Source organism: Poecilia reticulata, linkage group LG9 (assembly GCF_000633615.1).
Source record: "Poecilia reticulata strain Guanapo linkage group LG9, Guppy_female_1.0+MT, whole genome shotgun sequence".
Classification (NCBI taxonomy): domain Eukaryota; kingdom Metazoa; phylum Chordata; class Actinopteri; order Cyprinodontiformes; family Poeciliidae; genus Poecilia; species Poecilia reticulata.
Window position 1 is genome coordinate 12,487,991 of NC_024339.1, and position 11,275 is coordinate 12,499,265.

At 37.4% G+C, this 11,275-nt stretch overlaps 2 protein-coding genes and 1 long non-coding RNA gene across 3 annotated transcripts in view; 2 read left to right on the plus strand and 1 right to left on the minus strand.

Moving 5' to 3' along the window:
- inpp5e (inositol polyphosphate-5-phosphatase E) overlaps window positions 1-1,178 on the plus strand; it is a 7,820-nt gene extending 6,642 nt beyond the window's left edge. Inside the window, exon 11 of the mRNA XM_008417952.1 lies at window positions 244-1,178. Within this exon, the coding sequence (XP_008416174.1) occupies window positions 244-376 (133 nt within the window). The 3' untranslated portion in view covers window positions 377-1,178. The remainder of the gene's footprint in view (window positions 1-243) is intronic.
- Window positions 1,179-2,618: 1,440 nt separating this feature from the next.
- LOC103469903 (uncharacterized) lies at window positions 2,619-3,163 on the minus strand. The gene is made up of 2 exons (XR_534423.1): window positions 3,087-3,163; window positions 2,619-3,009 (listed from the first exon to the last, which is right to left on the minus strand). It is a non-coding gene; the product is annotated as an uncharacterized LOC103469903 (long non-coding RNA).
- A 3,526-nt stretch (window positions 3,164-6,689) lies between these two features.
- pmpca (peptidase, mitochondrial processing subunit alpha) overlaps window positions 6,690-11,275 on the plus strand; it is an 8,685-nt gene continuing 4,099 nt past the window's right edge. Inside the window, exons 1-7 of the mRNA XM_008417954.2 lie at window positions 6,690-6,793; window positions 7,908-8,110; window positions 8,789-8,868; window positions 8,938-9,020; window positions 9,640-9,734; window positions 9,808-9,908; window positions 10,305-10,568. Of these exons, the coding sequence (XP_008416176.1) occupies window positions 6,747-6,793; window positions 7,908-8,110; window positions 8,789-8,868; window positions 8,938-9,020; window positions 9,640-9,734; window positions 9,808-9,908; window positions 10,305-10,568 (873 nt within the window). The 5' untranslated portion in view covers window positions 6,690-6,746. The remainder of the gene's footprint in view (window positions 6,794-7,907; window positions 8,111-8,788; window positions 8,869-8,937; window positions 9,021-9,639; window positions 9,735-9,807; window positions 9,909-10,304; window positions 10,569-11,275) is intronic.

The window sequence follows — 11,275 nt, forward strand, 5'->3', positions numbered from 1 at the left end:
ATGGATGGATGGATGGATGGATGGATGGATGTATGTATGGATGTATGTATGTATGTATGTATGTATGTATGTATGTATGTATGTATGTATGTTGGGGGTTTTTTCAAAACATTTCTGAGATTACTCTAAACATTTTTGTGTTTTTGGTGGAAATTTACTGGAAGTAATTTTAATCCAATAACCCGTTAATCAACCATGGTAATTAGATTTTCCCTTTACTGGATTTGCTTGTGTGTTGGTCAGTATTCCTCTGTGTGGAGGTCTGTTTGACCGGAGTTTGTACCTGGAGGGCATCAGGCGGAGGATGACGGCCAGAGAGCTGAAGAGGAGGGAGGCCATATCCAGCCAAAACAGCACCATCTGCGCCATCTCTTAAACGTTCCCATCAACTCTCTGTGCCACGCGTGGAAATGGACCAAAGCGAAAACCAGTGTTGTCTTAGCTGCTGGGACGACGGAGTGCGAGGACCATAAGGTCAGACAGATACGAGGTTTGCAGACATCAGCAGTCTGGCCTTTACTTATCTAGCCTTCTTTTCTCAAAACACGCAAAGTGAGAGGGTCACTCTTCGCTCACATGCTTCGACTGACTTGACCTCAGTCATCCTAATTTGTGTTTCACTTGCATTTTTAACCATAATGTTTTTATGTGTTTATAATTAAACGATCAAATGCCTTGTGATTTATAGTGCACTGAGCCTAACTATTGTGAAAACGCAGCTGTTTGGCTTTTTTTCTTTTTTTAAAATTTTTGGTCATACCATTTCTACCGAGGTTAGTAAAATTTACAGAGTGAAAAAGGAAGGTACGACCTGTTTCCATTTCAGGGAAATCTGATGTTTTTATTTATTTTAAGAACTTTACTTTTCTTCAGGGAACTCACTTCTGTAAAAACTATGTTGAAATGTTTACCATCATTTAGGCCGTCCAGTCCTCGTCATAAACACTAACTTTATGCCTTACCTCTCATCTAACCCCATAAATACTGTAAACTTTGAATGTACTGTATGTAGCACAGCTATGAACCTGCATTCCGAGCTTAAAACGCTTTCTGCTCGTATTTAAAAAAAAAAAAAAGTGCCTGTGGGTCTTGGTATCATGTCAACACGACCCGTCTTAATTTGCAACTTTTTATGTAAACTAATGTGTAACATCCGGTAATAAATGTATGAAAAATTACATTTTTTTGCTTCATTTTGTTAATAGCTGCAAAATTTTACTGATGTTTGTATTTATTTATCAGATTGGAGACATTTATTTTTGAGTCAGAGAATAATAAAGTAGAAAAACTTGCTAATTATGAGCCATTTTACTGTAGCGGCCTCTGTTTATTCAGGGCTGCATGGCATTTGATCCAGGATTTTTTTTTTTGGGGGGAGGGGGGGTTTCAGTAGAGATAAGTTTAACCTTCAGTGATGTACAGATAATAAATGCTACATTATCAGTGTGAGGACACTTAGTCGGACCTGCAGCAAATGCTTTAATTACATACAAGTCCAAATCAAACTTCCTTTTGATTTTATTAAAAAAAGAAAGAAATGGAAAAAACATGTTTCAACTATAAAATATTAGATTATTATCAGCATAACGAACTGCGTTTTTGTCCAGTTGATAAATTGACCATAAATTTCTCCTCGAATGCATTTTTGCTTCACTTAGTTAAAATTCTGTGAAAAGAACCTATTCTACCCAGTTATTTACCAAAAAAACAGATTAGTGGGCAGTATTTTGCAGAGCGGTGCGCTCCATCCTGAAACTGCCTCCAACCGCGGAGAAGCGGTTGGAGGAAGTGACGCTGCAGGTGTTCGGCGTCGAACGCAGCTGGAAGCTCTGAACGAGATCGTGGAGGTGAGGCAGGAGCTGGACCGCCTGCAGGCCCACAACAGCATCCTGAACACGAAGAATGAGTTGTCCAGGGTCAAAGAGGCGGTCCGTGAACTCACCATGGTGCTGAGGGGAAACGGAGACGGGACCCTGACCGACTCCAAAGGAGGATGAGGAGCGGAAGGACGAAGAAGAAGGAAACAGCTCCTCTTAAAGGCAAAGCACAATTCCCTACCTATAGATCAACTTTAGTAAATAACGAATATTGTATCTACCCACATTAATTGAAATGTAAAAATAATCTTACACTATGTTTACAAACTGCCTGTCATGTAAACTTAAAACATGAAGTAATACAGAAGCTTTATGAAACCCAGGTATGAAATAAATTAAATAAAGCTTTCCGTAATCTTCAACGAAATAAAACAGACAAAACAAAATGCTGTAGCCATTAAACAATCCCCTCTTCAGTTCAGCCTTATAAGTGGAGATACGTTGTTGATGTTAACATTATAAAATAACTGACAAGTACATCACTAAAGCTTAGTGTAACTTTTACTGGTGGTGAAGAGTTGTTGTCAGCAACTGTTGAAAGTAACTAAGATAGTAACTTGTAATCTACATTAGTTACTTTCCAAATCAAGTAATTAGTAATCTGAGTAGTAATCAGTAATCTCATTACAGTTACTTTTTCAAAGTAACTACGCCATCGCTGCAATATGCCGATTAAGGATTTCAGTACATATTTTATAAAGGTATGATATTCTAATAAATGATGAGTGCATACATCTGAGATAGCTTTTCATAACAGTTGTTTATTTAAAAATACCAGATGTCGATCCAGTACCTCAGAGAGCCGTTCTGGTGCATTTTCAGAAGTGTACTGAACAGCCATTTTCCTGCACATTTCACGGCATTTTTAACCAATTTCTTGGCTTTCTGAGATCTTTCTTGAGGCCTTTCCAGCTCCTGGATGTACTCAGACAGAAAGGCTTGGAATTCGTCAAACTCAGGCCTAGACATGCTGGCCAACGTTAGTCCAATGCGTTGAGCTCTACATATGTTCTGAATGGCATCCAGACGTTCGTTGAATTGGTCAAATGTCATTCTGCTGATCGTTTTAAGATCCTCCAACCAATCCTCAAAAATAGGGTTCCTTCGCTCACTCATTGTTATTCTGTTCTGTCTGGACAAATACAATAAATGTTAAATGTTTTCTGTTATTTTTACATTAGGAAACGCCTTTTGTCCCAGAAATCTTACCGTTTAAGTCCGTTGTTCAGAAATGAATCTTCTGTGTGTTTTCATAGTTCTTTAACGTTTGTCACTGCAGAATTCAGGAATTCGGCTTTGTGATGACACTAACTGATGTCACAACCACAAAACTGCTGAAATATGAATAAAAACAACTTGTATTTTCTATTTAAAATTGTGAAACTAGGAAAAAAAACTATAAAATGCAAGTAAAAATTTTAAAAACCAGTCATTTTTATAAAAACATTTATACTAGTTATCAATGAAATATCAATTGCTTCTGAGCAAGTGATATTTTCTGAAGATTTAAGACAACTGTACAATGTTTAATATATTATTTTATAATAACCTCCTGGTTATTCCACCAAATATTGATTTCTGAGCTCTTCCTGAGTTAAATCATTAGTGTTGTTGTTTCTAAATGAATATGAACTTTTCTTTGCATTATTTGAGGTCTGAAAGTGCTGCATCGTTTTTGTTATTTTGACCATTTCTCATTTTCTGCACATAAATACTAAATTTTTGCTTTTAATTTCAGATACATGTTGTCAGTAGTTTATAGAATAAAAGAACAATGTTCATTTTACTCAAACATTGTAAAATGAGAGAAACGGATCATTTTAAGTGGTATCTTGTCTTTTTTTTCCAGAGCTGTATTGTATCTTTGAATTGTATCCTTCTTCTCTTTCTGTAAACAAGAAAAGCATCTTATTTTCAGCAATCTTCACATCAGATTTAATCATTGAAATCACACTCAAGTTGAATGCAAAAATTATTTATTATTACTTGTTATATAAACATAATAATCCTGCAGACAGTGTATTTCGGCTTATTTGGATGCAGTATGACATAAAAAACACATTTTCACAGATACAACTCAAATTAAGTTGTAAAGATTTCAAGAAATTCTTATATATTATTATTATTATGATGCATTTACAGTTCACAATTTTGAAAAGTAATATCAGAATTATCTGGGTTTTCTATGTTATGTTATGTTATTTTATGTTATGTTATAGCTGAATGTTTGTTAATTAAAACAAAAGTGTGCAGCAAGAACAGAGACAACTGATGTGAGGAAGAGGAGGAGGCCTGGAGAGATGAAGAAGGGATGTGCGGCGTCATGGAGTTCAGTTAAACACAAAGCCTGCTCCAACATCTGGTGAGTCTCAGCACTGATGCCTGAAAGATAGTAGACTTATCAAATATAAAAAAATCTACTTTATTTTTGCAGCATGTTTCAGCAACATTGCAGATCAAAGTGAAAACAATAAAAAAAATCATAAATACATAAAATATGATGCTCAATGTTTCATTTATTACGGTTCAACTTTAAACAGGTCGGGTTTCTACTTTGTTTTAAATGAACTCAGTGTTTCAGCTGTTTTGCAGTTTGCTCCAGATTTGCGGTGCATAGAAGCTGAAAGCCGCTTCTCAATGTTTGGTTCTGGTTCTGTTCTGCATCCCCAGAACCAGAAGACCTGAGAGGTGTGGAAGGTTGATACAACAACGGGAGATCTTTAATGTATTGTGGTGCTAAACCGGTGAGTGATTTATACATTTTAAAGCCTATTTTCTCAGTGCAGGGACTGTAGAACTGGGTGATGTCTCCTGTTTTCCTGGTTTTAGTCAGAAATCCAGCAGCAGCGTTTTGGATCAGCTGCAGCTGCAGGATTGATTTGTTAGGCAGATCTGTGAGAACACTGTTGCAGTAATCAATACGACTAATGATAAATACATGGATGAGTTTCTCTAGATCTTGCTGATACATTAGTCCTCTAATCCTGTAGATGTTCTTCACGTGTCAGAAGACCGACTTTGTAACTGTCTTTATGTGGCTTTGACCACATTCACATCTAATTTAAATGAAATCATTTTCAGAAAGACTTAATTTCTATTTCTCACCATGTTGGGACCACTCCCTCCAGGCGTGCACATATGCAGGATCAAATTCCCCCTGAGAAACTGTTTTAGAGTATAAAAAAAAAACAAACACTGCTGAGAAGTTTCGTTTTAGGAAATGTGTGCCAGTTCTGCGATGACTCCATTCCTACCTTTGGAGGTCTCTGTCAGAAGGTGCTTCAGCTCTCTGAGGGCTCGGGTGAGGTTCTCCAAGCGGTGCTGCAGGTGGAGGTTCTCCTCTTTCAGAGTATGGATGGTGTCCTGCAGCTCATACGCTGAGCTGCACCGCGATAGCAGAAATATCCACCACACCACTGCAGTGACTTGTAAGATAGGCAGCATATTTGGATCGATTTATAGCTAAACGTCCGCCGGGCAGCTGGCCAACGAGGTACTGATGTAATCCTCCTGGTTCCGTCTACAGCTTCTTACTGCTTCAAAGTCGTGTGGAAGTGTTGAAGTTATTCAAGAGCTGACCTTTTTTTTTTCCCTGTTTCTGAGTCAGAATCGATTCACTAATGGCTAAATAAATGATTCCAACCCACTTTAAATGATCAATTGTTTTATTTTGGTTCTAAACGACAAATTTAGTGATACAGAGAGCTGAGTCTATCAATGATTAAATGGGGCTACATTGTCATGTGATTTTAAAGCATAATGAAGATATAAAATATTCTGCACTACAGCTTAGAGATAATTACATAGATAACAATTGAATTGACTATCATCAGAGTTGGGTAGCAGCCAGTTACTCAATTACATTTACTTGTGCAACTTTTTTGAAAAAAATTACATTTAAGAGTATTTTTGCTTCACTGTATTTTTTACTTTTACTTCAGTAATTGTAAAGTATCTCTACTCCTACTTCAGAAAAATTTCTGTAACTTCTCTGAATGAAAAACAATTATGTTTTAACCAAAAGTTCACCCGACACAGACACACACACACCTGCAGTTTTTGTGTACGTTTTATAAGTTTTACATTTAAGTTTTAGATTTAGTTGTTTTTTAAGACTTACATTAATTATTGTCATTTTTGTACTGAAAAAAACAAACAAAATTTCCACTTAACTTTATATTTTGGTCTGTAATTTCAGACCAAATTTGGTATGTATTCATAACTTGATCAGTAACTCAGTACTTGAGTACACCTTTTTACATGATTATAAGGTGAGCAAAGTTGTACTACTGAATTAGAAAAATTATAAATGTCGGCTAAATTCCCCCCTGCCCCCCCCCCACACACACACACACACACTTGTGAGTTGACGTCTCGTTTTAATGCATAAAGATAACTGAACATCCTGAGAGAAGGTTTTCAAAATTTCGGCATTAAACTGTGTTTTCTTACATTTCGCCAAACTTAAGCTCTTAGAAAACAGCTAAAATGTGGATTGCCAGCATCTTCTGAATTGGAATGTGAACGAAACTATTTGACTAAAAAGTACTGATTTTATAAGAAACTGAAAAAACCCCGCCTTACTTAAAATATAAAAATTTTATTTAAGTGTCTGAACTGTCCATCCATCCATTCATCCATCCATTTTCTTCCGCTTATCCGGGGTCGGGTCGCGGGGGCAGCAGCTTCAGAAGGGAGGCCCAGACTTCCCTCTCCCCAGCCACTTCTTCCAGCTCTTCCGGGGGGAACTATGTCTGAACTATGTTTCATTAAACAGTTAAAAAAAATAGAGGAGGCATGTCTGCCCCGGAAGTGATAGATGAAGTTTCTATTTTGATCCGGGTTGATTTCCGGTCAAAGACGAGCAGGATGGCGACTCACATGTCGAGGTGCAGGACTTGGTGTCGGCTTCAGAGGTAACCGGTCCACACGTTCTCACAGTTGACGCTTTTTAGGTGAGGCATTTAGGCACAGAGGCGTAAAAATCACAGCCGTGCACGCGCGTCACTGTCACGTGCAGATGTTTAACGGTTGTCCGCCCTGGCTCCTAGAGATTAGCCTGCAGTTAGCATCGAGCGTTAGCCTTCTCTTACATCAGTTTGTTTACGTCAGAAAGCAGCAGTGTCAATACTTTACAGTGATTTCTAAAGCTTTTAAGGATATCTATTAGTTTTATGTGATATTAGGGTTTCTTTTTCAACAGCTGCATATTTATGTAATGTTTTGTTCCTGAGTTTGATCATCAGAAGCTGCCCTATGATGTGGATGGTCTCACTAAATAATTCCTTTTATTTTTTATTATCTGTAGAGAGATGGACATGATTTCTTGTTGCCGAAAACGGCAAAACATCCAATAAGTGAATGGGAGCAATTGTTAGCCCAGTGCTTTCATCAGTTCCTCGTTTCCAGAGTTCATTTATAGTCTGGAAAAGGATGAAATTTGAGTTTAACACCTGGAAGAATATATTATCCTTTAAGACAGCTGCAGGAAAATCTGTAGGTCAAAACAGTGAGTTGAGTTAACAAATGACAGAGGATGATGAGTAGCATTACCAAGGCTTTATAAAGATGAATAGGGATCATTCTTTTTACCCCGATTCCTATTTTAAATTTATCAGCTTCCAAACTGAATTGTTTACATGCGTTTGTGCTAAATAATGTCCAAATTAAACCATTCCTTCTGGATTTCTAATTTGTTTGACTAAACAACAACTAACTCTGAGTGTCTTTAAGTCTGTAATAATACAGATTGGCTTTATATTTACAAAATTTGTAAGACTAGATTCTCTGCTGTCGTTAGGGTGTTCCAGCTACTAACTAAACGGAATAATCTTCCTATTTATAATTTCCTCAGGTGTTTTTGCCCAAGATATTTCCACGCTAAAACTATTTCCATTTCATTTTTTTCAAATTATGTTAACCAAAAAAAGAACTTGTACAGGTGGTGCTAGTTTTTAAAAACTCCAAAGATGTTTGCAAACTCTAAACCTCCCACTGTCTCTGACTGTTTCTACATTCTTGTTGTTATAGGTTCGGAATTGCAGCCTACAGAAAGTACAGCACAGGTGGAAGATATCCGAATGTCTCCCTCTCTACGCCGCTGCCTGGCATCCCAAAGCCAGTGTTCGCATCTGTGGACGGTCAGGAAAAATACGAGACCAAGATCACAACTCTAGAAAATGGCCTCAAAGTTGCTTCTCAAAACAAGTTTGGTCAGTTTTGCACGGTTGGAAGTAAGTTGTATTTTCTAAATCTGTGCGTCAAACATAGAGACTTTCCTTCTCCTCTGTGTAGTAGCATTTCCATTAACCACAAAACGGTGCTGATTAAAAGTTACGAAAAGACATTAACTGTAAAATCGACAAATACTTTTCCCCCAAAATGCCCCCAGGTAAAAGGGTCTGTCGCTCCATCGCCTGAATAAGACGCCTCCTCTTTTTGCTGAATTATGAATATGATCCCATTTAACTGTTTTCATTCATAGCTGTCATGGTTTTTAATGATTTATTTTGTGAACAAGCTTATTCATATGTGATTGTATTTTAATTGTGAAATTGTGTTTTTTGTGGCATTACCTGAATTCAGACAAAGATTTGTGCACATTTGTGTTGCACCACAAATCTGGAACAAACTTCCAGAAAACTACAAAACAGCTGAAACACAGAGTTGCTTTAAATCTAGACTAAAAAGTAAAAAGCCACATGTTTACAGTTGCATTTGATGTATAAATACACCAACAAATTTTATGTATTTATGATTTTTAAAAATGTTTCTATGATGTAAAGCACTTTGAGCTGCTTTGCTGATGAAACGTGCTACACAAATAGACTTGATTGATTGATTTATGGAAATTAAGCTGGTGTCTATTTGATAAGTGTTTTTTATTCTGACATTTCTTTTTTTATTTTTAGTTTTAATAAATTCTGGATCGAGACATGAAGCAAAATATCCAAGTGGAATTGGGCACTTCTTAGAAAAACTTGCCTTTTCTGTAAGTACACAAAAATAAAACAAAGCAGAAAAGTTAAATTCTCAGGCTGCTAAATAATGTTTTTTTTAGTCCACAGCTCAGTATGGCAGTAAAGATGAAATCCTTCTCACACTGGAAAAACACGGGGGCATTTGTGACTGCCAAACATCGAGGTATTTACCCAGAGTTCTCTCTCATCAACACAAACTGGAAAGTTGTCGTGTTTCTAGAACCAGAACCGAGAAGCACCATTCAGCGTCTATGCTCCACAAATCTGGAACAAACTTTCAGAAAACTGTAAAACAGCTGAAACGTTTGTGATTTATGAGATCCTGGAGAGGTGGTGTGTTCGCCAGTTTGGTTCAGTTCTGCTCATTTTTGTTATTGTTCACAGCTAAAATCAGCAACAGTCCATAAAAGAAAATACCAGGAAGGCAATAAGGATAAAATCACTTGGACTTTCTGCTTCCATCCTTATTCACAACTCTGAATGGCTAAAAATAGAATTATCTTATTAAATATGTGAAAAAACAGCCAAAACACTGAATTCCTTTAAATCTAGACTAAAACCCACGTTTTCAGTCTAGAGTTAATTTTTTACCACGATAAACGAAACACTAACCAACATTTTAATGTTGACAGCACTTGGATAAATTAAATATTACAATTTTTGATTTTTGTGTTTTTATGATGTGAAGCACTTTGAACTGCTTTGTTGCTGAAATGTGTTATACAAATAAAACTCACTCGATGGATTGATTTTATATTATTTTAAATCTTGTCATTACTCAGAGACACTACCATGTACGCTGTATCTGCAGAGGTCAAAGGTCTGGACACTGTGGTCAGTCTGCTGTCTGACGCCGTTCTTCAGCCTCGCCTGCTCGGTACGTTCGTTTTTATCCACAGAAGAGAACCGTTGCTTTTAAATAAACAATTTGTTGTTTTGTTTCCGTGCAGACGAAGAGGTTGAGATGATCAAAATGGCCGTTCGCTTTGAGTTGGAAGATTTGAACATGAGGCCGGACCCCGAGCCGCTGCTGACGGAGATGATCCACGCTGTGAGTGAGAACTCTGTGCCTTTATTGATCTGTTTAGCAAGAGTAGCTAGCTACTTTTGCTAGCCAGCTAAATGGCTAGCTACTCTTGCTAGATTAAGCTAACTGGCAAGAGTAGCTAGATTCTACACATTTATTATGGTTAAGTGCAAATTTATCTTCATTTGGCTTAACGATGTCCCTTTTAGCTTTTGGTTCACTTCTGTTGCCATTCCATACGATTTATTTACTCATGATTTTCATTTGTAAGTTCTTGTTGAGATGCAGGTCTTAAATTATACTCATAATGGTCTTAAAAACTCTTAATTTGAATTGGTGAAACCTGCAGGAACCCTGGTAAGGCTCCTGCTGTCTGTCTCATAATAAAGGGAAACTAATTTAACCTTTGTTCGTTTCCAGGCTGCGTATCGTGGGAACACCGTCGGCCTTCCTCGATTCTGTCCTGCAGAGAACGTGGACAAGATAGACAAGGCGGTCCTTCACAGCTATCTGCGTAACTACTACTGCCCGGAGCGCATGGTGCTGGCCGGCGTGGGCATCGAGCACGAGCAGCTAGTGGACTGCGCCCGAAAGCATCTGCTGGACGTGAAGCCGGTGTGGGGGGCGAGTTCAGCCACCAATGTGGATCTCTCTGTAGCGCAATACACGGGCGGCATCATTAAGGTAAACATCCGAATGTGTAATATAAAGGGGACCCATTATGTAAAATTAATTTGTTGAGCTTTACATCTTGTTATGATATTCCTTAATTTTTAAACAAACCAGTGTTGCTTTGATTCTTTCAGGAATGTTTGAGAAATCCTTTGCTCTCCCTGGCAACTGTTTAGCTGTGCAAAATGCCTTCATTATTTTTGGATATTTAAAATATCTTCCAGTTCCAGAGTTAAATGTTCATTAGAATTTAAGTTTAGTGATCTTTGAACATTTGTTCTTGCATCATTATTCCATTTCCATCATAATACTTGAAAGTGGTCTCAAAACAACAATTTTATTGTTTACCGCAATAACTTTTGGGACGGTTTATCTTTCGGCAAAATTTGTTATCTTAGCCGCCCTACAAGCTGTTTTTTGGCAATTAGTTAATGTTTTTGTGGTGTCTGGAAAATGAGCCTTTTCAAAAAAAATTCCCGATTGTTAAGTCACATTCGATGGAGACTGCCCTGTTATCTAGCAACCGAAGCATTTTTATAGCTGTATGCACTGTACAATGGCTACTGGAAAAGACAGATGCTTTGTTGTTGACTTAACCAGAAACCACTTGCTGGATTCTTGTTGATTGTGCAGGAGGACCCACTTCTGCTTTTCAAATGTGTGAGGTGATATAATTACGCATCAGTTTGCAGCCATTTTCACATCTGAGTGTAAATTTT